Source organism: Cetorhinus maximus, chromosome 2 (assembly GCF_964194155.1).
Source record: "Cetorhinus maximus chromosome 2, sCetMax3.hap1.1, whole genome shotgun sequence".
NCBI classification, from domain to species: Eukaryota; Metazoa; Chordata; class Chondrichthyes; order Lamniformes; family Cetorhinidae; genus Cetorhinus; species Cetorhinus maximus.
This window is the reverse complement of record NC_135880.1, coordinates 133932536-133960083: the sequence shown is the minus strand read 5'-3', so window position 1 is coordinate 133960083 and position 27548 is coordinate 133932536. Positions and strand designations below refer to the sequence as shown.

The 27548-nt window shown below is 42.8% G+C and overlaps 1 protein-coding gene across 4 annotated transcripts in view; it reads right to left on the bottom strand.

Annotated features, from left to right (window-relative positions):
- The window catches only part of LOC144697613 (tudor domain-containing protein 7-like), a 153763-nt gene extending 126801 nt beyond the window's left edge, over positions 1 to 26962 (bottom strand). For 2 of the 4 annotated variants that reach the window (XM_078569647.1, XM_078569666.1), the window contains exon 1: positions 3120 to 3148. In XM_078569647.1, coding sequence (XP_078425773.1) covers positions 3120 to 3133 — 14 coding nt within the window. In that variant the 5' untranslated portion in view covers positions 3134 to 3148. Of the gene's footprint in view, positions 1 to 3119; positions 3149 to 26338; positions 26358 to 26908 lie in introns of those variants that run through there. The other 2 variants (XM_078569671.1, XM_078569655.1) reach the window with 2 other exon arrangements.
- Positions 26963 to 27548: the final 586 nt, after the last annotated feature.

Genomic DNA, 27548 nt, shown 5'->3' with positions numbered 1-27548 from the left:
GAAAACATGCAGGTTATTAGAAGACAAGTCTGAAGTATTTTCTTTTTTTAAAAAGCTCATCACCTTTAAACTTTCATGCCGCTGTCCTGTAGCAACACAAGCAACAAGGGTCTCAACACACAGCAGCATTAGAAAAGGAGCAGACCATTCATCTCCTCAACCCTACCCTTTCATTTTAGGGTGTGGCTAATCTGCATCTCAAATCTATTTACCACTGACAGGCATTTTTCCAATCCACTGGAACTTTCCAGAGTCCAGGGAATTTTGGAATATTATAGCCAATGCATCCACTATCTCCGCTGCCACTTCCTTTAAGACCCCGGGATGTAGGCCATCAGGTCCTGGGGACTTGTCACCCTTTAATCCCAATAGTTTGCTCAGTACATTTTCTCTAGTGATGGTAATTGTTCTAAGTTCCTCCTTCTCTATACCCTCTACACTGCCTGTTACTATTGGGGTGGCACTAGTGTCCTCCACCGTGAAAACTGAGGCAAAATGTTGATTAAGCATCTCTGCCATTTCTACATTCCCCACTATTAACTCCCCAGTCTCATTCTTCAAGGGACCAACATTCACTTTAGCTACTCTCTTTCCTTTCATATACTTGTAGAAGCTTTTGCTATCAGGTTTTCCATTTTGTGCTAGTTTTCTTTCATAATTTACCTTTGCTCTTTTTATTTTTGTAACCCTTTGTTGATCTTTAAAAGTTTCCCAATCTTCCAGCCTGCCACTGACCTTTGCAATTTGGTATGCCTTAGTTTTTGCCTTTGTTATCTTTAACTTCCTTGCTTAGCCATGGATGCTTTTTCCCCCTCTTTGGAATATATTTTACTTGAAAGGAATTGAATATCTCCTTAAATATCTGGATGGTATATGCAACTTGCAGTTGGTGTTTCATGCACCTGCTGCCCTGGTCCTTCTTGCTAGTGCTGGCCATGAATTTGGGAAGTGGTAATAAAGAAAGCTCATTGAGCTTCTACAGTACTTCTTGTGTATAGTACACACTGCAGCCACTGTGTGCTGAGGGAGGGAGCGGATCTTAAGTCACTGGATGGGATATCGATTAAGTGGACTGCTTTATCCTTGTCACAAAACTATAATAGGTTTCATATCATTATTGTGGTTTATTGTAAAATATGCTTATGGGTGTGAGTGTAGATGTCTCTGTCTGTGAGATTTCATTAAATTAGAGTTAGATAAGCTGCAAGCTTGAAATTATCAAAAGAAGTTAGGGGTAAAAGGCATTTCAAATGCTAATGGGTAAACAAGGATGAGGTCTTAGCATGTAAGGTGTGAAGGAACTTTGCATTTTTAGACAAGTGAAGGAGTTGTTTGGGTTTCAAAAGGATGGTAGGATGTTTAGAACTAACAAATAAATAGTGCAAGGTTATTATGGGCAGGATTTTTCAGTTGGCGTGCGGGGGCGGGCCTGACACGCCGATATGTAAAATGACACGCGATGGTGTCAGGCATTCGTCCCGACATCATCGCACTGAGTTGCGATATTTCATTCAGTGGGCGCGTGCCAGATTCGACCACGCGCTCACCGATATGTAAACGCCTATTAAGGCCATTAAGGATCTAATTAAGGTTATTATAAATGCTGCCCGTCCAACCTTAAGGTTGGTGGGCAGGGGAAAAGGCCAAGCAGCCTTCACGTTTTTTATTAAACCTCATCCACATGTTGGATGAGGTTTCCTAAAGCTTTTATTAAATCAATGAAAAAATTTTCATAAATATAAAAACATGTCCTATCTCATGTGGCACAGTCACATGAGGGGACATGTTTAAATAAATTTTAAACCTTTTATTTATTAATTTCAGAAGCCTTTCAATCTCCCTGAGCAGCTCTGTGCCTCAGGGAGATTGAAGTGCTCCTTCGCTTGCATGCGCAAAAGAGTGCTGGCCCTAACTCTCCCTCCTCCTCCCGCCCCGCCCGCACAGGTAGTGCTGAGCCCTACCACTCGCGTATTATGCTGGGCGGGCCTTAATTGCCCCACCCACAAAATGGCGGCAATTGGCTTCGCGACCGCACCCTTCCACTCCCGCCAAGCCCACCTGCTGCCTGAAAAATTCAGGCCTATGTTTATTTTTCCTAAAAGGTACTGACCAAATTGGCAACATAAAAGATTTTTATATTATGGAAAAAGTAAAGTTCCAAAGACATATAGAACAATGGAATTTAAAGATTAAAGAGAGAGAAACATTAATGAAGAAAAGAGGAGGATGATGTGGTGGGGCCCATGTAAGAACTAAAAGGAGTGTGTAAAACAGCCTTTGGGAAGCCTCCAGCCATGTTTGCAAAAGTCTGTTGTGTCCAGTAACTACATTTGGAGAAAAGCCCTTGGAATTCTACTGTCGAGTGGATGCTGTGATAAATTTGCTGGCTTGCTGTTGCCTTAAAGGGGTTGTGTCATTGGGAGGCAGTTTAATTAGGAACTTTGGGATTTGTTATAATATCAAATAACTGTAATCTTATGTATGTGCTTGAAATCTTTTCTTTTGTTAATAAGTGTTTTAATTTAGATTTTAAAATCTCTAAAGGTGTTCATGGACTCATTACTTCTGAATTCAGTGCCCAAATCTTCTCCTAATAAATACAAATTACAAAACCGTTGTGACAGCGTGGCCAAATTTCCATTATGGATTTTGTCCGCCTGGCACACACCATCTGCCACGTCATAACATCCTGCACAGTGTCCCAGCAGTTGTAATTACAGAGGTAATAATAGATACATATGTAGTCATGTCTTAAAACCAAAAGTGGCAAGGGCAAACTTTTGCCAGGCTCCAATGAAGGAGAATTAAATCATTCATTACTGATGTGGGGTATGTTTATTATTATGTATAATGGTAAGGTGACAAAGTGTAATGTTTGAATTAGCCAAGTTCAATCATAGCTGCTGCTGTGTGTTCATCTGCTATGAAATAAAATAACAGTGCCTGTTGGGGTAGAAGAGGGGTGGAATTTATGGCAGGGCTCGCAGCAAATAAAAACCTCTCGTAGAACAGTCTGTTTAAAAAGCACAACTGCAGCAGGTCTTGTTAAGTGCACGAAATGGAGGATAGTTAACGTACAGATGGTGTGTGAGAAATCAATCTTAGACATTTGGGATTACCTAATCATCTCCATTCCAGCCAGGAATAGTGGTCTCACGATATGCTGTCAAAGTAATTCAATGATTTGCATTTGGCCTCATCTTACCAAGTGTTTTTTTGATTGAAGTCACATGCTAAACATATGCACATCTGGTCAAGATCACAAGGAAATACTGATGTTACACCCCCAATTATTCTTATCATATACAATCGTAAATTTGTTACAATACATGAGGCCATTTGACCCACTTGGTCTGTGCCAGCTCTCTTAAAAGCTGTTCAGCTTGTTCCACTCCCTTGCCTTTTCCTTGTAGCCCTGCATTTTTCTCTCTCTAAATAATTATCCAATTCCCTTTTGAAAGCCATGATTGAATCTGCCTCCACCACACGCTCAGGCAGTACATTCCAGGTCCTAATCATTCGCCGCATAACAAAGTTTTTCCTTACGTTGCCTCTGGTTCTTTGAACATTTATCTTGCATTGATGTCCTCTGGTTCTCAACCCTTCTGCTAAAGGGAACAGTTACCCCTATCTACTCTGTCCAGCCCCCTCATGATTTTCAGCATCTCTCTCAAATCTCCTCTCAAACTTCCTTTCTCTGAAGAGCCCAGCTCCTGCTCCGCCAATCTATCCTCATTACTGAAGTTTCTCATCTACAGATGAATTGCATTCTTGCTTTTGTGCACCCTCTCCAATGCCTTCACATCCTTCTTAAAGTACAATAAAGTGAGCACAAAACTCCTGTTGAGGTCAAACCAGTGTTTTGTGAAGACTCATCATAACTTCCTTGCTTTTGCACCCTATTCCTCTATTTTATATAGGTCAGGATCCCTTATGCTTTATTAGCCACTTTCTCAACCTGCCCTGCCATCTTCAACAATTTTTAAACAGATACCTCCAGGTTCCTCTGCTCCTGCAGCCCCTTTAGAAATGTATCCTTTATTTTGTATTGCAATTCCTCATTCCCTACCAAAATGTATCACTTCACACTTCTCTGAATTAAATTTCAACAGCCACATGTCTGCCCATTCCACCAGGCTATGTATTTTTGAAGTCTATTTCCATTCTTCTCACAATTCACAATGCTTCCAAGTTTTGTGTCAAATGCAAATTTTGAAATTCTACACCCAAGTCTAGGTCATTACTTATAGATCAAGAAAAGCAATGGCCCAAATACCAATCCCTGGGAAACTCCACTGTTTACCTTCCTCCAGTCCAAAAAACAATTATTCACCACTATCCATTTCCTGTCACTCAGCCAACTTCGTATCCATGCTGCCACTGTCCGTTTTATTCCATTGACAAGTCTGTTGTGTGGTTCTTTCTCAACACCCTTTTGGAAGTCTATGTACACCACATCACCTGCATTATCCTCATCAAATCTCTCAATTGCCTCATCAAAAAACTCAATCTAGTTAAACACTATTTGCCTTTAGCAAACATTGGCTTTGCTTAATTAATCCACATTTGTCAGAGTGATTTGTGGTGCCAGATTATTGTTTCTAAAAGCTTGCACACCACCGAGATGAAACCGACAGGCCTGTAGTTACTCGGTATCTCCTTGCACTGTATTTGAACACAAGAACATAAGAATTCGGGACAGGAATCGGCCATTTGACCCCTTGCGCCTGCTCCACTAGTCAATATGATCATGGCTGATCTGATGTCACCTTAACTCCACTTTCCTGCCATAACCCTCGACTCTCTGTCGATCAAAAATCTGTCTAACTTAGCCTTGAATATATTCAATGACAAGGATATAGTGTTTGCAATTCTCTAATCCTCTGGCATCACCTCTGTTCCAAGGGAGGACTAGAAGATTGTGGTCAGTGCCTTCACAATTTCTACCCTTACTTCCCTCAGTATCTACGGGTGCATCTGATCTGGTCCTGGTGACTTATCAACATTATCAACAGCCTGCCTTTCTAACACTTGCTGTTAATCAATTTTTAGCCCAGTGTAACTATCTCCTCTTTTATATAATTTTGGCAGTATCCTTTGCCTTAGTAAAGACAGATGCAAAGTATTCATTTAGTACCTCAGTAATGCCCTTTGCCTCCATGCTAAATCCACTTTTTGGTCCCTAATTGGCCCTACTCTTGCTTTTAGTATTTAAATACCCACTGAAGACATTTGCATTTCATTTTATATTGGCTGCCAGTCTCTTCTCAGTGTTCTATGCAGCTCTCTTTCTTTCTTCACTGTCTCTGAACTTTTTGTATTCATCCTGGTTCTCATTTCCATTTATCAACCTGACATTAGCATACACACCCTTTTTCTGCTTCATCTTACTCTCTTTCGTCATTCAGGGAGTTCCAGCTTTGTTTACCCTACCTTTCCCTCTTGTGCCTCGACCGCATCTGAACTCTCTCCTCTTTAAAGAAAGCCCACTGTTCAATTACAATTTTGCCTGCCAGTCTTGGTTTCCAATTTATCTAAACCAGATCCATTCTCACCTCATTGAAACTGGCTCTCCCCCGGTACTCTGGATTGCTCTTTGTCTTTTACCTTTGATTTAGGTAATGGGCAATACAGACACACCTCTAAACAAAATTGTTTCAGACCACTTACAGAAGTTACTATCAATCAGTGTTGTACAGAACAAATATCTACTTCTTAACTGCTCCTTTACTGAGTTATGAGCACATTCCTAAAGAACATTGAAATCATTCTTCATGAATGTCTTCCAGGGCTGCATTAGCCATTATGAAGTGATTTGACTCATTTAAAGCTTACAAAAACCATGTTCAATACAGACCAAGAGATTGAGCCTTAGACTTTCAGCTCACTGACATCATGGCAATTTTGTTCCTGTGGACACGTGGCTAGCAACAAATCCAAATAGTATAGATTAGGCAGAAACAATCAGCTCAACTCCATTGAGCATGCAAGCCTCTATGCATCACCCCTAACTCATTTATGTAGCGTGAAAGTACGCTGTTAATCTTGACCAAGGAACCCTACACCAGTACTATAACAGTCAATGTATCCAGTGCCTCTCTCCTCTTGCCCTTGAGCAATCCAGACATCCAATAAACGGAAGGATGAATCTTTTATAAGCTGTTGAAGCAAGGTTACATTAAGCGTCACAAAGTTGGAAATGAACACACTTATGCCACATGCAAACCCCCCACTACCAAAAAAAGGAAACAGCACAAAGTGAGACATTTTCTCACCTGTTCCAATACCTGGAAAAGGCATCCAGATCTTTAATCAAGAATTCTCCACTTATATTTAAACCAGCTGCTCAAAGCAACATTTATGGACTTCACCTATCTAACCAGCACATTCTAATCTTTCCAGTTTTTGGACCATCACATCCTGTGCCCTCTTCAATTTTGTTTCATCCATGAGAGCAACCTCCTGCTCCTTTGAACTCCGTTCTACTCAACTGCTGACCATCTAATTTCCTTCCTGTCTGATGTTGTAAATTATTTCATATCCTCGGCCCCTTTTCCCATTCAATACTATCACCAACATTAAAAAATCCTTAGTCTTTGTCCATGCAAACCAATGCCCCAGCCAATCTCTCTTCACTCTCCGAAACCTTAAAATGTGTTGCTGCCACCCAAACCTCGAATGCAAAATCCCGTTTTAATCTCTACACAGCCCTCCCACAAAACCTAAACTGCTTCAAACTAAGTCACAGATGTCATTCTCCATGACTGTGACCATTATCACTCTTTATTCTCAACAGCCTTAGGCACAGTTCACTACACTATCCTCCAGCAACATACCTCTGCTCCTGTTCAGTTCAGTGGTACTGCACTGGCTCAGTTCCACCTTTACCGATATAATCAGAGTATCTTAAGCAATGGCTTCTCTTCCCACCTCCTTACTTACAACCAGAGTATCCCGCACCCCTCCCAGGATCTTTCCTTTGCCCCCTCCTTTACATGCTACCACCATCATCATCTGAGACAAGTGGTCAGCTTCCATCTCTCAACTCCTCCACTGCCTCTGAGTTACTTCAGCTCAAGTTACTCTCTCCAGCACAGTCTGCCTATTCCCATGTCCATAACACTGCTTGGCCCAGAACTTCCAATCTCCCGGGTGGGTCGGGGGTGGTGGAGGTAGTGACCTGGATATAATGGGGGACCCTCCCAGAAGTCCCCATGTAATGATCGCAAAGCAATCGCCGAGGAAATTCAAACTCCCGATGGGCAATTATTGTGCACTGGGAACCATCCAAACTCTGATTTAAATCAAAGACTTTGGATGGTTCCAAATCTCTTAGCAGAATAGTTACCCAGGAAAAGTTAGATGGATTAAAACCACTTCTAACTCCTGACACACCCCCAATCCCCCGCCCCCCCACTAGACCCTATTTGCCTTCTCTGCGGTTCCTTAAAACGGCTGGGACCTTTACACTTGCCTGCTTTACGGCAGCTGTAAAACGGGAGTGTGACTTCACTTCCCCTGACACTGCTGCCCACATTGAAGGCCTTGGGAACCCACTGTGCCGCACTTTCCGCCAGGCCAGAGTCAGAAGGTCGGGCGGGAAATGTGCAGATCCTGATTAAATTAAGTTACAAGGAGCAGAATGGCAATCCGACTGTGATTACCACTCCTCAGTAGTTCTGGTCCCTCATCTCAGCTTCTCTGCCTTTGTCACTGAAATCCTTATACCTGCCTTTAAGCACCTCCGGAAACAACTGACTGGTGTCTCATCCAATGTCCTATATAAACGTCAGCCCATCCAAAATTCTGCTGCCTGTATTTGATACTGCACCAAATCATACATTTGCTCTAAGTCTCCCAATGCCTTAAAGTTCTTATCCTCTAAATTTTTTCATGGTCTCCCACCACCCCACCATCACTGCAAACTCAGTTGTTTTGATTCTTGCCTCTGTGCCACCACCATACCATTGAGCTTCAGCTATCCAGAATTGGAGAAATGCAGAATTCTCAGGAGATTTGTAGGGCTGGACGAAGTTAGAGATTGGGGGTCATGGGGTTGTCCTGATCACAGTAATTTGAACGTGAGAATGAGTGTTTTAAGTTGGAAGCTTTGATGATTACCTTAAGTCAGCAAATATAGGGGTGAAAAGGAGTGCAATTTTGTGCAGGCTAAGAGATTCTGGATAAGTTGAAGTTTATGGAGCATGGAAAATGGGAGGAAGCCAGGAGAGCACTTGTTTTATTTGTTCTTGGGAGGAAAGTGTCACCGGCAAGCTCAGCATTCAATACCCATTCATAATTGCCCTTGATGTGGTGGTGGTGGTGAGCCACCTTCTTAAACCACTGCAATCCATCTGGTGTAGGTGCATGCACAGTACTGTTAAAGAGGGAGCTCTAGGATTTTGACCCAGTGACAGTGAAAGAATGGTGATATTATTCCAAGTCAGGATGATGAGTGACATGAAGTGGATCCTACAGATGGCAGTGTTCCTATGTGTTTGCTACCCTTGCCCTTCTAGGTGGTAGAGGTCGTAAATCAAAGGGGCCTTGGTGCGTTGCTGCAGTGTATCTTGTAGATGCTGCCACTGTGAATCGGTGGTGGAGGAAATGAAAGTTTAAGGTGGTGGGTGAACTGCCAATCAAGCAGACTGCTGTATCTTGGATGGTGTCAAGCAGTATTCATACAGGCTGTTATGAATAATCTATGATTTTTAAGTTGACTTTATATATATATTTGCGTGTTAAGAAAGTTAAAAATGGTATTAGTTTTATTTCGGTTTTGTTTCTGAACCTTGGTGTGTCGGAGTCTGGATTGTTACTTAAAGATTTCTGGTCTTTTAGGTTTGTTTGTATATATTGTATACATTTTTAATGAAGTCTTGTAAGTCTTACAACCCCTGAAGTTAAAGAAGTGGGTTCAAAGCTCAGCAATTAAAGGAAAGCTTTACTGTTGCCTAGTGACTGTGATCCAGTGAGACAGACACAAAGATGGGGACAGGGGTTGAGAGGGGGAGAATTGCGTGTGTGTGTTTGTTTCAGAGAGAGCCAAGAGGGATTTTGAAGCTCTCTGAGGAGAAAAACTCCAAGGCAACTGGGACAGTAGTTAACTGAATAATTGGTTATAGGGCTCAGAAAAGTGATCAGTTTAGCGGAAGTGCTACTGGAATACCGAGTTTAGGGAACTCATTTGTTTGCTCCGCAGTTTGAAGAAACAGTGAGTTTAGAGTGTGTTTTTTGGGTGTCTCAGGACGAGAAGCATCAAGTGAATGTGGAGAAATTCACCAGAAATAAACCGCTTGCCAGTCCCAAGTGAGAAGCCTTTGTGTCAAGTTCATGGTAACTCTTCAATGGTTTGTGCCTGTAAAGATATTGCTGGGGTAAAGGAATAGTGGGAATTTGAATCGTCGTTTTCTGTTTGTATTGAGATCTTTCCAACTTGTTTATTTGGCGTAATGTAGTTTACTGTTCTTGTTTTGATATAAAGCATAAAATGTTTATTAAAAATTCATTAGCAGGCTCCTGTGAATTTGTTCAGTAACTTACCTCCAAATTTCGAGAAGTTAGATCTATCAAGCCAGGTTTCCCTCTGGGATCTGACTTATCCAGTATCAGTTGGGATCATAACAAGGCAAGTGGAGAGTATTCCATCACACTCCTGATTTGTGCTTTGTAGATGGTGGACATGCTTTGGGGAGTCAGAAGGTCAATTACTTGCCACAGTAATTCCTGCCTCTGACATGTTCTTGTAGCCACAGTATTTATATGGCTGGTCTAGTTCAGCTTCTGGTCAATGGTAACCACCAAGATGTTGATGGTAGGGGATTCAGCGATGGTAATACCATTCAATGTCAAGGAGAGATGGTTAGATTCTGTCTTATTGGAGATGATCGTTACCTGGCACTTGTGTAATACTGATGTACCTTATCACTTATTAGCACAGGCCTTGCTATGGACTGCTTCAGTCTCTGTGGAGTTGCAAATGTTATTCAAAACTGTGCAATCATCAGCAAACATTCTCAAATTTGATCTTATGATGGAGCAGCTAAAAATGGTTGGGCCTGAGACTATATCCTGAGGAACTCCTGCAGTAATGTCACAAAACTGAGATGCTTGACCTCCAACAATCAGAACCATTTTCCTTTGTTCTCAGTCTGACTCCAATCAATGTAGAGATTTCTCCGCCATTCTCATTCATTTGGGTTTTCCTAGGGCTCTGAGATGCCACACTCGATCAAGCGCCATCTTGATATCAAGGGCAGTCATGTTAATTGCATGTTAATTATAAAGATAACTTATACAGATGAAGGGCATTGTCTAAATAACTACTTAGAATGCTTATAAAGAGAAACTTGCCCCTTAGGGGCTATTCATTTGGTTTATTGGTTTACTTGGCTTTTTAAAAAGAGATTCTTTGGTTAATTGATCAATTCAAAAGAGTATAAAGATAAACTGCTGGCTCTTTGTTCAATAGATGGTTTAAATCGACCCATGGCCCCTTTAAGGGGGTGTCGCTTTAATTAGTTAATTAGGTTTGTTTTTTTCACAAAAGAGTATAAAGAGAAACGACTGGGACACTGGGTTGGTGGCTGAAGGCAGACATATGTAAAGCTACATTATGTAAACAAAGGAATAACCAAGGAAAGGATTTGTGTCTAGTTTCATACTTCATGGGATGTATTTATGGGATCTATTTATGAAGCCACTACCAGCTCACCTCATGAATTCATCTCTTTTGCCCATGTTTGGACCAAGGCTGTTATGACACTTGGAGCCGCGTGGTCCTGGGGGAACCCAAACTGAGCATCGGTGAATAGGTTGTTTCTGAATAAATGCCACTTGATAACACTGTCAGCAATACCTTCCATCACTTTGCTGATGGTTGAGAATAGACTGATGGGGCTGTAACTGGCCAGATTGGATTTAATCTGTTTTTTGTGGACATAGCTGACAACTTTCCACATTCTCAGGTTTACTGTGCTGCAGATGTACTGGAACAACTTGGACAAGGTAGGGCTGGTTCTGCAACAGAGGTCTTCAGTACTACAGCTGGGGTATTGTCAGGGCCCATAGCCTTTGCCCAATGACTTTGGTTCTTCCATGATACTACCTGGACTGAATTAAATTACTTGAAGGCTGGCATCTACCATGATGGGTACCTCCAGGGGAGGTCAAGTTGGATCATCCACCACACACTTCTAGCTGAAGGTGTCTTTAAATGTAGCAAGATTCAGCATTGTCTTTTGCACTGGATAGTTGAATGTGGAGGCGAAAAGGCCTGGATTACAGTTTAAACAGCACATGTGTTGAGATGGGGCTGAGACCAGCAGTTTTATGACCACCACTACATAACACAATCCCTTGGCCAAAGGAATGAAAACGTTAATAATGCCAGTGAGAACAACCAGGATTGGGAAGACTTAGAATGTTGCTGGGATCAGAGACAATGACAGTTGAGGAAGTAATTGAACAGATTGACAGCTGCAGGAGTATTGTGATGAATGCAGGGACAGTTGAAAACTTTAAAGTACAACTGGGGAGAATTATTCTAGAGTGAACGTAAGGGTGGATGTTATAAACAGGAATAAGGTTGCAGGTGGGATTCAAGTAAGCGATCAGAAATGGCCTCGTTTGTGACCAAGAAGCAGAAAGGCCGTGAGATGGCAAGGTCAAGGGGGTGGCTGTGAATATGGGTTGGAGAGTGATATTAAAGTAAGATGGAAACACAGTGAAATCAGGACAAAGGGAAAAATTGAGTTAAGATGCAGACTGAAATCTAGGATGAGGAGTCATTCAATGCAGAGGGTGAGGGAGGAGTGAAGATCTCTCTCAGAAATATGGTACGAAGAAAGGCCCATGGTAGAAAATGAAGATAAGAGAGGAGGAAGGGGTCGAACATGAAAAAGTGTTTGAAGGAAGAAAAAGTGCCAGAGGATTAGACATGATTTGGTGATAAGATCCATGCAGCAATTAAGGCTGTTTCGAATGCACAGGTAGTGGAAAGTTATAGCTAGGTGAGAGGGATTCAATGTGGGACAAGATGTCATCACCTGTGAGTCAAGTTTCCACTAGAGCCATGATGTCAAAGCAATCATCTCCAATTAGACCACAGGTGCTCAGAGCTTTATAGATGAGTGAACAGATATTTGAGGGAAAAAAAGAGGAAGCGATGATTGTTAGCCCACTAGAAGAGCCCAAGGAGGCTGAAGTGGTGGGAGACAGTAAGGGGATTGGTGAGATTAGCCCCAGTGGCCATGCTGGGGGATGTGTTTATGTTAATGTCAATGAGAGATAAAGATGTAGCAAACTGTTCTTCTGTTCCAAAGGAGGGAACAATAGATGCCTTGTGAGAATGTGATACACGCACTGAGGTTAACTGTCAATTTATCTAAGGGGGAATTCAATCCAGTGATGGTCATAAGAGTAGGAAGGCAAAGGAACAGTGAATGGTTGAGGTAGGCATTGAATGGGCAATGCACCCAAGAGGAGAGTAAAGGCAGCATGACTGGGTAGCAAGGAGAGATCTGGGGAGAAAAGGGGCGACAGTAAAAGAAATGGAGATACATGTTGTGTGTCCAAGTTTGGAGATGTATCCAAAATGCACACAGAATTACACAAAAGGAGTTCCAGTTACATAGCTAAAGCCATTTCCTGGTTGTAAACCCAAGAGCAGAGACCATGCAATATGAGAGGGTCCAAAGTAGAAGTCACAGATCCTCTGGTGGGTGATGTTGACAGAGACAGGATATGGTGAGTTTAGAGCATAGACGAACCAAGGTCTGGATTCTAAGACAGTTGTGGAAAGTAAGCATGTCCAGCTGTCTGAGGAGCAGAATATTCATGGGTACACTGCAGGACATTGTTGTGGAAAATGAAGAATCAAGGAGGCATAGCAAGTCCACTATAAGCCATTATAAGTTGGTTCAGGGGTCAACTTGAATTCTTCTCAGTGTATTTCAGCAGATCCAGGAGATCTGCTGAAGATCACATAGCAAGGAGCCAAAATAGTAAGTGAAGTCCAGGGGGACAGTGTAGGGAGCTAAGGAATATGCAAGCTACAGAGAAGTACTAAGAGCTTAGGGAGGCAGTCTCCGTCAACCTAGCAAAGAGTAATGAAGGAATTCTGAAGGATGACTGGAATCAGTGTCAAGGTGCACCAACTGGAAAGCAGAGAAGGCAATTTGGAACAAAATGGGAAACAGATCAATGCGGGGTGAAAATTCCTCAGAGAAGAAGAAAACAGACAATGTAGAGCTAGAACAGATGAGATGTGAAACAATGTGGCAGAGTTTGCATACAAAGTGACCGCAACATTGGGTGTCACTATAGGTCCAGGAGTCAACACAGAAATGGACTTTGGTCCAGGAGAAAATTGATTCAACTCCAGGATTCAAAGTAGCAAAGTAAAGCTGAAATACTGCAGTATACTGAAGTATAGTTGGAGGATCAGTAGGGAATAGGCACTGTACAATGAAGCAAGTTAACTGAAAACTTGAAGTCTGATGTACTAAGTCACTTCCAGGTCTGCAGAATAGCATAATCCTGATCAGAGGAATCCACGAAAAGAGAAGTCAAATTTAAGTGGAGTTCCAGCTGTTTAAAAGAGCGCAATAAAAGCACAGTACAAATAGTTTTCAAGGATGGGCAATCTGCACATGTAAATTAGCTTGAAGTTGCAGTTGAGTTAGGGCCAGGAGTTCTTTAGCAAAGATGATTTGGGGGTGGGGGGTGTTGGAGGTGGACAAGAGGTAGCAATGGAGGTCTGGATTGAGCTGCAAACAAGAGGAGCTTAATTAAGGAGCTGCTAGCACAAGAGCCATCTTAACACTAATAGGTTCCAGAGACAGAAATGGGGTGGATGACCAGGTAAACTGTTTTAGTTGTGTGGGTGGAAAGATTAAATATTGTTCAGGGCAGAGGGGGAATTACCTTGCTAGTTTTTAAAATAGTACCATACCATATATTCGAACAGGCAAACATGGCCTTGGTTGTGTTTTATTAGAAACTCTAACTGTGCTGAGAATTAATATTGGGATTGTGCATATGCAATATTCTAACTCAGAACAGTAAATAATAAAAGCATATTAAATACACAGGAGCTTCGTTCTTTGAATATGTATCCTCTGTGCAGAGGAGAAGCTTACTAAGTTCAAAAAAAATGCATACTGACCATGTAGACCATAGTATCACAGTTTCCTAGTAAGTCCCAGGATCTATACTACTGTGATAGTTTGATTAGACATGAAACAAAAATGAAACTAATCACTTAAAGCTAATCCTGCCCTGTGCCCCCCCACCCCAAACACAGAAAAACCTTGCAAGACCTAATAGGTGAACTGTAGTGCTGAAGATGAGTATCATTCTGAAAACGAAGATAAGCCTGAAAGGCAGAGAATGTTGTTTCTCAATTCTACATATCATAAGAGTACACCAAAGTTGTACAAATTTAGAGCATTTGCTACCTTAGGAGTTATAGCATCAGCTGTCAGCACTCATTTGCTAAGATGCTGTTGTATGGGGAGATTAATATACGATATGTACAGTAAATACCTGAGGACCGCACCTTGTGACAATCTGGCATATGCTATCAAAATGAATTCAAGTGAGAGCTTCTGCTGCAAAATGACTTCTAACTTGCTCCCCAGGCAGCTTCTCTACATGACAACAGCAATGGAGGATGGATCCAAGTGTCCACTTTACTGATAAACTTGCCCTGAAATTGGACATGGAAGTTTCCAATGCTATTACCTTAAGGCGATAGCTGCTTAAAGACTGCAGCTTTCTATCTAATTCCCTCAAGCATGCTGCTTAATCTGTGACAGTTAGGCCACATATCAGCATTCAGTTCAGTTTTGATCACCAAGACTTAAATGAAACAGTCAAGCATGGGAGGGGTGCAGAGAAAAGCCATGATGTTCTTTCACCTTGAAAACTGAGAGTAAGTGTAAAAAATAGGGTTAATTTGAAGCACTTTCAACATGTAGCAGGATGCTAGAACAAGGTGGTACAGGTCAATAAAACTGGTGATAAACTTTAGGATTGATGTAAAAAAGAGCTAAAAGGGAAGTGATCAAAACTTTGGATAGTCTTCCACTTCGACTCATTCATTGGAGAGTTACATGGCATATATGAGAGGAGGAGTAGATGAGCAGATGTAAACTTTACTTCATTTCAGATGGATGCTGAAATGGGCCACAATTCTCTTATAATCAGACCTGAAGTTCAGCCACTGATTTATATAAGAGTGCGACACAGAGCTTGAATGGATAATTTATATTTGATCTCTTTTATGGTTAGATGTTAATAACTTACATGTTTTTGTGGTCAAGGTTCATTGAGATACAACCAAAAGGAATCCCATGAAAAACAATTGCTGTGCTGTGAGGTCTAGCGGTCCCAGGATAAGAATTTTGGAACCAAGTATACAGAGGTTTAGGAGGACTTGTGCATTTGGAACTTTAATAATCTAACTCCTGGAACCTACCTTCTTCCATCCCTTTAGGTAGTTCTGTTCCTAACTTTCTTGCAGGAGGTAGGATGTCACTAGTTATCAGGAAAGGTCTTTTAGCCAGGAATTAAGTCACAAAGTCAAACTTGCAAATAGATGCACATATAATCTTGTTCCTGCACTGTAAAATCTGCCACACAATAAAACAAGTTAATTCTATTGTGTCAGTCATCTGGAAGATAACAATTTTCTTAAGAATTTTCATTTCATAAATTAGGTCATTGATCTCAAGAGATGGATGAATTAAATTGGACAGCCTGGATGAACTTTAACAAAAATACCTGAAAAAACTCAGCAGGTCTGGCAGCATCTGCGGAGAGGAACACAGTTAACGTTTCGAGTCTGAATGACCCTTCAACAGAACTAAGTAAAAATAGAAGAGAGGTGAAATATAAGCTTTTATCTGGATGAACTTTAGCTTGGTAGACAGTTCCACAACTGAGTGCAATAATATTGCATCAAGATCAGTCCCTATATTCTATGAACACAAATATAATCTGCATTCAGGGCGCATTTATTCTTCAATTGTGGTGATGTAAAGTGTTTTCACCACCACTGGAATAATGCAGCTTGCATTTGGTGTCAGGGATGACCTGATACCAGGACAGAACAGAATGAGCTGCTGGGGAGGAAAGTAACTCACTTCACCCACTTCCATTCGGAGACAACATCATCTTTCAAATGTGATATGCACTCCACAACTTAGCAGTACAAAACCAAAACCACTTCAAACTGACAAACTTGCAGTGTGAAAAGAAATGTAAAAGTAAAACAAACCTAATGGGTCCTCCAGGATTACTTTAAGGTCATTTGAGTAATGTATAAAAATAAACCTGGCTCAAGTATTAACAAAGAGCTTGTGGATGAAATAACGTGTCATTTAAAAACCGACTTTCTACAACAACTTTGACATTGGAAAATTTCCCAATCGACTTATATAAAAAAAAAGGGGGTCAGACATGAAGGAGTTAAGGGAGGTGATTAAAGATGCATTTGAAAGGTAGGTTTTGAGATGGCTTTAAAAGGAAGGAGGCTCCAGAGCATTGAGGCATAAAGACCGAATGCTTGACCGCCAAGAGAGGTCAGAGGTGTAGGAGCAGAGGATGGGAGCTGAGAAACAGGACTAGAGAAATCTGTAGAAAGTGGAGCAAGGCCATGAGGAAGGGGAGGTCAGAAGCCAGTAAAACAGTGATGAAAGATTCTAGGTGAGTAGGAGTTAGCACAGGATAAATAGAATGCAAGTGGTAGAATTCAAGGTGAGTTGAAGTTTATCTAGTGTTTGAGTTTGGAAGGCTGGCAAGTAGAGTGTTAGATTAAAAGCAAAAAACTGCGGATGCTGGAAATCCAAAACAAAAACACCTGGAAAAACTCAGCAGATCTGACAGCATCTGCGGAGAGAAACACAGTTAACGTTTCGAGTCCGTATGACTCTTCAACAGAACTAAGGAAAAATAGAAAAGAGGTGAAATATAAGCTGGTTTAAGTGGGGGTGGGACAGATAGAGGGCCAGCGATAGGTGGCGATAACCAAAAGATGTCATAGACAAAAGGACAAAGAGGTGTTGAAGGTGGTGATATTATCTAAGGAATGTAATAATAGGTGACATTAAGGACGAGCAAGGTACAGATGATAGCCCTAGTGGGGGTGGGGTGGGGGGAAGGGATCGAAATAGGTTAAAAAGTAGAGATAAAACAATGGATGGAAATACATTTAAAAATAATGGAAATAGGTAGGAAAAGAAAAATCTATATAAATTATTGGAAAAAAAAGAGGGGGGGGATCGGAAAGGGAGTGGGGATGGAGGAGAAAGTTCATGATCTAAAATTGTTGAACTCAATATTCAGTCCGGAAGGCTGTAAAGTGATTAGTTGAGCCTGGAGCTGGATGAGGGATTTGGTCATGATAGATTATGGAAGGGATGGGTTAGGCAATACATTTGACCTTGATTACAACTGGATAGAGTCATAGAGGTCTACAGCACAGAAAAAGGCCCTTTGGCCCATCGAGTCTGCGCCGGTCAAACAAGTACCTAACTATTCTAATCCCTTTTTCCAGCACTAGGCCCAAAGCCTTGTATGCCATGGCATCGCAAGTGCACATCCAAATACTTCTTAAATGTTATGAGGGTTTCTGCCTCTACCACCCTTTCAGGCAGTGAGTTCCAGATTCCCACCACCCTCTGGGTGTAAAAATTCTTTCTCACATCCCCTCTAAACCTCCTGCAGAATTAGCCAGTGGGCAAGAACATGGCAGATGGAATATAATGTGGAAAAATGTGAGGTTATCCACTTTGGTAGAAGGAACAGATGTGCAGAGTATTTCCTAAATGTTAAGAGATTAGAAAGTGTTGATGTACAAAGGGACCTGGGTGTCCTTGTCTGTAAATCACTGAAGGCTAACATGCAGGTGCAGCAGGCAATTAGGAAGGCTAATGGAATGTTAGCCTTTATCGCAAGAGGATTTGAGTTCCCCCCGATGTCACCGCGCGTCATTTTATGCGTCGGCGAGCGGGCCCAGCCCCCGCTTGCTGACTTGTAAAATTCTGCCCATAGAGTCATAGAGGTCTACAGCACAGAAAAGGCCCTTCGGCCCATCGAGTCTGTGCCAGTTAAACAAGTACCTAACCAATCTAATCCTATTTTCCAGCACCAGGCCCATAGCCGTGTATGCCATGGCATCGCAAGTGCACACCCAAATACTTCTTAAATGTTATGAGGGTTTCTGCCTCTTCCACCCTTTCAGGCAGTGAGTTCCAGATTCCAGCACCCTCTGAGTGAAAAAATTCTTCCTCACATCCCCTCTAAACCTCCTGCCCCTTACTTTAAATCTCTGCCACCTGGTTATTGATTCCTCCACCAAGGGGAGAAAGTTACTTCCTGTCTACCCTATCTATGCCCCTCATAATTTTATACACCTCAATCATGTGCCCCCTCAATCTCCTCTGCCCCAAGGAAAATAACCCCAGTCTATCCAATCTCTCCTCATAACCAAAACTCTCCAGCCCAGGCAACATCCTGGTAAATCTCATCTGCACTCTCTCTCGTGCAATCACATCCTTCCAATAAAGTGGATTCCAGAACTGCACGCAATACTCTAGCTGTGGCTTAACCAGCGTTTTATACAGTTCCAGCATAACCTCTCTGCTCTTATATTCTATGCCTCGGCTAATAAAGGGAAGTATCCCATATGTCTTCTTAACCACCTTATCGACCTGTTACGCTACCTTAAGGGACTGGTGGACTGGCACACCAAGGTCCCCCTGATCCTTAGTACTACCCAGGGTCCTACCATTCATCGTGTATTCCGATGCCTTCTTTGTCCTGCCCAAGTGCATCACTTCACACTTATCCGGATTAAATTCCATTTGCCACTCATCAGCCCATCTCACCAGCCTGTCTATATCCTCCTGTAATCTAAGGCTATCCTCCTTACTATTTACCACCCCCACCAATTTTTGTGTCATCCGCGAACTTAGTGATCAACCCTCCTACATTCAAGTCTAAATCATTTATATATACCACAAACAGCAAGGGACCCAACACCGATTCCTGTGGAACCCCACTGGACACAGACACCCAGACACAAAAATACCCCTTGACCATCACCCTCTGCTTCCTGCCACTCAGCCAATTCTGATCCGAATTGCCTTGGATCCCATGGGCTCTTACCTTCGTTATCAGTCTCCCATGCGGGACCTTATCAAAAGCCTTGCTGAAGTCCAAGTAGACTACGTCAAATGCATTGCTCTCATCTACACACCTGGTCACCTCTTCGAAAAATTCAATCAAATTGGCCAAACATGACCTCCCTTTAACAGAACCATGCTGACTGTCCTTGATTAGTCCCTGCCTCTCCAAGTGTAGATTAATTCTGTACCTCAGAATTGCTTTCAATAGTTTTCCCACCACTGAGGTTAGACTGACTGGCCTGTAGTTCCCTGGTTTATCCCTTCCTCCCTTATTGAATAACAGTACCACATTGGTTGTCCTCCAGTCTTCTGGCACCTCTCCTGTGGCCAGAGAGGTATTGAAAATCATTGCCAGCGCCCCTGCTATCTCCTCCCTTGCCTCACTCAACAGCCTAGGATACATCCGGACCTGGAAATTTATCTACTTTTAAGCCTGCCAGACCAGTTGGAACCTCCTCCCTTTAATTATATCACAGTCCTTCTGCCTGATTTCCATACCCACATCGTCCCTCTCACTTGTGAGCACCGACACAAAGTATTCATTTAGAACCCTCCCTATGTCTTCTGGCTCCACACACACATTACCATTATGGTCCTTAATGGGCCCTGCTCTTTGCCTGGTTATCCTCTTACTCTTAATGTACTTATAAAATAACTTTGGATTTTCCTTTATTTTACCTGCCAATGTTTTTTCATGCCCCCTTTTAGCTCTCCTAATTTCCTTTTTAAGATCCCCCCGACACATTCTATACTTCCCTAGGGCTTCTGCAGTTTTGAGCCCTCGGTATCTGCCATAAGCCTCCCTTTTTCTCTTTACCCAATCCTGTATATCCCTCGACATCCAGGGTTCCCTGGATTTGTTGGTCCCACCCTTTGTCTTTACTGGAATATGTTGGCCCTGTACTCTCCTTATTTCTTTCTTGAATGAGTCCCACTGCTCTGACGCAGATTTACCTAAAAGTAGCTGCGCCCAGTCCACTCTGGCCAAATCATATCTGATCTTATTAAAATCAGCCTTCCCCCAATTTAGAACTCTGATTTCTGGTCCGTCCTTGTCCTTTTCCACAACAACCTTGAATCTAACAGAGTTATGATCACTATCTGCAAAATGCTCCCCCACTGATACCTCTAATCACTTGCCCGGCTTCATTCCCTAAAATTAAGTCCAGAGCTGCCCCCTCTCTTGTAGGACTTTCTACGTACTGGCTTAAAAAGCTCTCCTGGATGCATTTTAAGAATTCTGCTCCCTCTAAACCTATCACACTATCACTAACCCAGTTAATGTTGGGGAAATTGAAATCCCCTACTATTTTTACACTTCTCTGAAATTTGACTATATATCTGCTCTTCTATTTCTCTCTGGCTGTTTGGGGGCCTATAGTACACTCCCAGCAATGTGATTGCTCTTTTTTTGTTTTTCAGTTCTACCCATATGGCTTAATTTGAGGAGCCTTCTAAGATGTCATCCCTCCTTACTGCTGTAATTGATTCCTTGATCAATATTGCAATACCCCCTCCTCCTCTTTTACCTCCTTCCCCGTATCACCTGAAGACCCTATATTCTGGAATATTGAGCTGCCAATCCTGCCCCTCTCTAAACCATGTCTTTGTGACAGCAATTACACCATACTTCCATGTGTTAATTTGTGCCCTCAACTCATCTGCCTTATTCGTCAGACTCCTTGCATTGAAATAAATATCATCCAACCTTGCCAAACTCCTCTGTGCCTTAACTGGCCTATAATTTCTATGCCTTCCAGACTCACTTGCTCTCTCTTAATTTTGGCTGTGCATCTCCCCCTGCTGAACCTCCTCTCAGGATCCCATCCCCCCTGCCAAGTTAGTTTAAACCCTCCCCAACAGCACTAGCAAACCTCCCCGCAAGGATGTTGGTCCCATTCCGGTTCAGGTACAACCCATCCGCCTTGTGCAGGTCGCACCGCCCCCAGAAACTGTCCCAGTGTCCCAAAAATCTAAAGCTCTCCCTCCTGCACCATCTCTCCAGCCATGCATTCATCTGGACTAACCTCCTATTTCTATACTCGCTAGCGCGTGGCACCAGAAGTAATCCAGAGATTACTACCTTTGAGGTCCTGTTTTTTAAATCTGCATCCTAGCTCCCTAAATTCTGTTTGCGGGGCCTCATCCCTCTTTCTACCTATGTCTTTGGTACCAATATGTACCGCTATCTCTGCCTGTTTTCCCTCCCCCTTTAGAATGCCCTTCAGCCGTTCAGTGACATCCTTGACACTGGCACCAGGGAGGCAACATTCCATCCTGGAGTCATATCTACGGCCGCAGAAATGCCTGTCTGTTCCCCTTACTGTCGAGTCTCCTACCACTATTGATCTTCCCCTCTTTCCTCCCCCCTCCCGTGCAGCTGAGCCACTCACAGTGCCATGAGTGTGGCTGCACTCCCCAGAGGAACCATCACTTTCGCCGTTTCCAATGCAGAAAAAGAGTTCTCAAGCGAGATGCACCCTGGGGATTTTCTGACTACGGGGGTATGACGATTTACTTACGCATGATGAAGTAACACAAAGTCCAGCTTGACTGAGTACTGCTGTGACAGGGTACTTAAGAAGTTTGGTTGAGTGAGGAAATTCAGGTGCCATGAGGGAAGTGTTGTTCTGGTCTGTCTCAGAATAAAGAGTGGTCCGATAGAGGGAGCAATAGAGAGCAAGATCTGAGCCCTTCAGTCCAGAGGCATTAATTGGGCAAGTAGGTAGGTTTTTGGTTAATGAGTTTTTGTTTGTTTTTCTCTAGAGTAGTTGTTTAAACTGAGATCAGAAAGTCTAAGTACTGTATTAAGTTTTTAGCTTAGCTAGTTAAACTATTTGGCATAACTACAAATAATTGTTGAATAAAGGCTTTCATGAATTAAATTAAAAAAAGGCTAGTCTCAGAAATGGCAGAGCAGGTTGTGTGTCTGAACCGTTGAAGTTTGTGGACGATGAGACCAACCTGAGCAAACACATCTGTAGGAGAAGTTTCTGTTTCAAATCTCCGTGTCTCAGATTCCCTAAGCTGAAGTGTGAGAGAGAGATTTGGACGTGAAAGGAGAGAGTGGAGTTTCTGGACAGGTTTATACAGAATATAGTTACACCCCAGGGAAAAATAAAGGTTCAGGAAAGGGAGGTCATGACTGTTGGGGAACTGGGACGCAGGGATTTAGAAGGTTAAGGAGAAGGTCTCACATAAACTAGTCCTGTCCAAAAGGTACAATGGTCTTGCTACCTGTAAAAAGGAGAAAGACTGCAGGGCAGACAACCACAATACAGACCAATGCACTGTGGCTCAGAAGGCTGCCCAGGAGCACAGGGTAGGAGAACAAAATAGAAGTGTGGTAGTAATAGGGGACTCCATAATTAAAGGAACCACATCCTCTGCAGCCAAGAGCTAGAATCCCCAAGGCATGTTGCCTACCCTGTACCAGGGCAAGGGATATCTCACGGCAGGAACTTAAAGGGCAAATCTAGCTGCTGTGGTCCATGTTGGAACAAACAACATATGTAGGAACAGGGAGGAGGTCCTGCTGAAAGATCAGGAATACAGCTCTAATTTAAAAAACAGGACATTAAAGGTAATAATTTTTAGATTATTGCTCAAGCCACATGCAAATTTGCATAGCAGCAGACAGATCAGGAGAATTAACAGCTAATGGACTGGGGTAGGAAACAGGGTTCCTTTCCATGGGGCACTGACACCAATTCTGGGACAGGAAGGAGCTGCACCAATGGGACGAGTTCCACCTGAACTGGGACAGGACCTGTGTCCTAGTAGAAAGGGTGAATAGAAAAGTGACAAAGGTTTTAAACTAGTAAGAGGGAGGAGTGATCTACAAGAAACATAAGCAGCCTAAACAGAAACAAAATGGGGTAGGAGAACTTAGGAAAACATGAAGTAAGGGAGGACATTGATGGCAAGGGAATAAAGAAAGTTATAAAAGAAGAGGGTCTAAAAAGATAGTTAAACACAAAAATAAACATGAGGTGGTGTATTTTGGTAGGAAGATTAAGGAGGTCACTCATTACTTGGAAAGTGAAAATCTAGGTGGGAGAAGAGGGACAAAGTGATCTGAGTACAAAAGCATCAATCACTAAAAGTTGCACCACAGGTCAGCAAGTTCATTTATAAAAACCAAACTTGGCTTTATTTCCAGAAAAGAAATGCAGGGAATTTGTGCTAAACCTGTTCCGAACTTTAGTTAGACCACATTTACAGTACTACATGCTGTTCTGATCACCATTAAAATGAAAAGGATATAGAGGCACTGGAGAGGGTGCCGAAAAGATTTACAAGGATGATACCAGAAATGCATGGGTATACATACCAGAATAGAACTAACTGGCTGGGTCTCTTTTCTCTTGTTAAAAAAAAGGCAGCCGTTGGGTCGCCATTAATTTTAAAATTAGGAAAGATTTTGATAGAATGGATAGAGAGAGAGAATGCTTCCTCCTGTGAGGAAGAGCCTAAGTAAAAGCCATCAATATGAGACAACCATCAAGAAATCCAGTCAGGATTCAGAAGAAACTTTTTCACCCTAAGTGTGGTGAGAATGTAGATCCAACTACCACAGGGAGTGACCAATTGAAGCGAATTGCATAGATGCATTTAAGGAGATGCCAGACAAACATTTGAGGGAGAAGGGGTGGTTATCATGGTAGATTTTGATGAGAAAAAATGGGAGGAGCCTCAACATCAGCATGGATTGGTTGGGCTGAATGGCCTCTTTTTGTGCCACATATTCTGTGTTCAATTTCAGTGAGCAACCAGGAAGCAAGATGGAAACAAAGATTAAGACAAAGTCTCTGATCATACCTCAGTTTAATGTCTCATACAAAGTTCAGCACCTATGACAATGCACTGAACTCTTAACCTAGATTGTGTGAAGTGGAGCTTGGCCCTAAAAACCCTGACTTTGAGGCATGAGTCAAGGCTGAAAGGTGAGTGGTATATAGAGGTCAATCTCTTCACAGACACTAGAACCTATTTAAATACTAAAGGTAAAAATACCTTCACTCATTTTGCATTTCGCTGGACTCAGATACAGTGATAAAATTGCTTCTTGGTTCCTGATATCCACAAGGGACTGGAACAAAAAGATTGCCTCTAACACTTGACCTCCCAGATGTGATAAGACAACTTAGTTTCAAGTTTATTCAGAGGAAATACTGTCTTTCAGTTTCGAATTCCAAAAACATCAAACTGCTTGGCAGAAAATTACATCGTCATGCTGCTGCATGTTTACTATGTGCACAAGTACCACAACAAGGCATCTCGCACAATACTGAAAACCACATGACTTTCACTTTCATTTTTCAATCAAATGCATTTTAATCACCAAAGACTGGCTATCCTAATTTATCCTTCAGGGGAAGGTTTGCTCCTGTCATGGTTTCTTGGATTTCCCAGGATCAGAAAGGGGGGCGGGGAAATCAGTAAAGGTAAATCTCCTCAGGAAAGGAAGCTTACTATCATAAAGCATTATTAGGCAACATTCAGCAAGCAGGACTGGGCCTCTCTCTCCTGTCAAAACCACTCAACTCTGTGATTATTCTGAAATGCAAAAATAATCCTGGCTTTACTTCACCACTACAAACAGTCTCCTTAAGCCTCTCTCCTCCAAGCGCAAGATAATAATGGGCATATTTTTTCACGAATAGCAAGACCATCACTTCAACTGCTGCTCCTTCTCCACTCTCCTTCACCAAGTCAGTTTTTGTCCAGACCCATCCATGTCTTATCCCCGAAAGTGCAGCTTGTTGCAGTTTTCCTATTTCCCCTCCCCACTCTGATCTTGTGTGCAGACCCACCTTCTGTTCTCACAACTCCATCCCCATAAGCATTAACAACCTATGCTAGCTGACATTGCAAAAGGCAATGACTCAATGATAATTGCAAAAGACTTTGCAAGTACTTTCAATTCCTTTCAAAACTGTCATCAACCCCTCCTCAAAAACCCAAGCCCTGTCCCTTTTATCCTTGCAAACTGCCCCATCACCCACCCTCAATATTGTACTGTGTTGAACCAAACTGATTACAACCTAGGCATCCAATTTAACTCCGCTCTGAGCTTCTGACCCATATCCTATGCATGTACCCTAACCTGTACCAAGTCCTGCTCACCAGTCTTCTGTGTTTGCTCCCTTACATTGGCTTCTGGTCCCCCAATGGCTCAAATTTAAAATTCTTATTCTCTTATTTAAATCCTATCAAAGCCCAAAACATACGAGAGCTCCATATTAAGAGTCCAGAGGTAAATTGACCATCTCCCACTTTCATTTTGGCACTATTAGCAGCCATGGCTTCAACTGAAAATCCCTCCTTAGCTCTCTCCATTTCATTCTCCTCTTAAGTCTTCCTTGAAACTTTACTCTTTGATCAAGCTTTTCATCACCTCTCCTAAAATCAGCTTCTTCAGCTGGGTGTCGATTTTTGCCTGGTTACACTTCTGTGAAGTGTCTTGGGTGGATTTTCCTCATTAAATACAAGTTATTCTTGTATTGCCATTATCTGCTTCTAACCCATCTTTCCCTCTCAGACACAGACAGTACTACTGTTCCAGATGGAAAAACTTTTTAGTTCTATGCACACAGCAAGATATCTCTAAAATACTTTGAAATCTGTGAGTGGCTATGATGGAGTTTAGTCTCCTTTTGAGTACGGACAAATGAAATTAAATTTTTGTTTGTACATAATGCTGCCTCTATGTTTCAGTGATCGCATTTGCCAATCCAGAGCTGTAGCAATCTTGCAGTCTCCAAACCACATTCATGGCATTGCAACATTCAGACCAGTAATAATGTTTACAGAAAGCACATAATGCATGATGACACACAATCTGTTAAGCTGACCAGCATTCAGCTACATTATCGGTAGTTGCATGAAGCACGACTTGAAAGCAGCTACTATATTTTTACTTTTTTTTTGTAATACTCAGCTTCAACTAAAAATTCCAAACATTTCTAGTTGTTAAAAAAGCAGCATTGCCAGTATACAACTTTTGGTTACTGTAGATCTGATTATTGGATCCTCTCTTGAATTACCCCAAGTCCAGCCTCCATTTGTTACATAGGGAGCTGTTCCCCACCCCCCCCTCCCCCCCCGCCAATATCACACCCTGGCACGCCTTCTCTCCCTACCTGTTTACACTGCTGTCTCTCTTTTCTCCCCTCTTTTCCCCTATCTACGCCGCCTCTTCTATCACTGGAGTTGCTCCGTCGCTTTGCTCGATGCCCTCAGACACGCCTTCAACCCGGCACTCGCTGCTTTTACCCCATATTCCTAACCGGCTTCACTTCGGTTGCTCTCCCACACCCTACATTTCTGTCCCCAGCCGCTCTGTTCATTGGGTCGACAGTGTTCACGCCTCGGGTCCCCGGTACTCCCCTTGCTTCCGGGAGTCCCCCATATCCCTGGTGCTCCCCAAATCTCCCAGGCCCCCAAGTGTTCCGCATATCCCCCCCCCCCCCCCGGGTCTCTCTATGTCTCCAGGTGCTGCCCATACCCCTCCCGATCCCTTCCTCCTCCGCCCCAGTGCTGCCCATGCCCCCTATGTTTCCCGGTGCTGTCCGTGCCCCCGGGAATCCTTATGTTTCCCGTTGCTGTCCGTGCCCCCGGATCACCCGGTGCTTCCCCCCTTGCTGCCCGTGCCCCCGGGTCTCCCTATGTTTCCCGGTGCTTCCCATGCCCCCGAGTCTCCCGGTACTTACTGCCGTGCGCAGTCCTGCGCTCGCGCCGCCTCTCGCTCTCTGACGGTTGGATTCTGTTTGGAGCACCGAGGCACACATGCGCACCGAGAGCCACAGCAACAATAAATCTGCGCGTGCGCGAGCTCTTTGCCAAACTGGCACCTGTCATTGTGTGTGCGAGTTAATGCGTGCGCACATGTGGACGGTGGGTTGCGCGTCGGACAGCCGGCCGCATTCAGGTCAAACATGGATTGTCCAGGAGTTTCCAGGAGTTAAAGATTCGTCTTCTCTCGGACTTTGGTGTGCATGCATTGTAGGACAAAACTGAACGCTTGTTTATCAGCTGTAAGAATAAGGGAGAAGGGAAGGAAATGTTGTTTGACTGACGGTCTGGAATCACTCAGTCGGGCAATGAAGAGTTTTAATCATTTCCAATTGGAATGGCAGGACAGTGCATCATATGATGGGATGTTTGGCAGGACAGTTGGAAGTAGGATGAAAGATCCTGCAATGTGCCCAGCCAGAGTTGACAACTCCAGCTTCAAACATTGGTTAGTTAGCGAGACAACCAATCAATTCAAATGCACACATCCTTTATTTTAAAATATGGATAAAACAAAGTCTCAGCAGGTTGAAAGGGAATGCAGTTGAGACACACAGA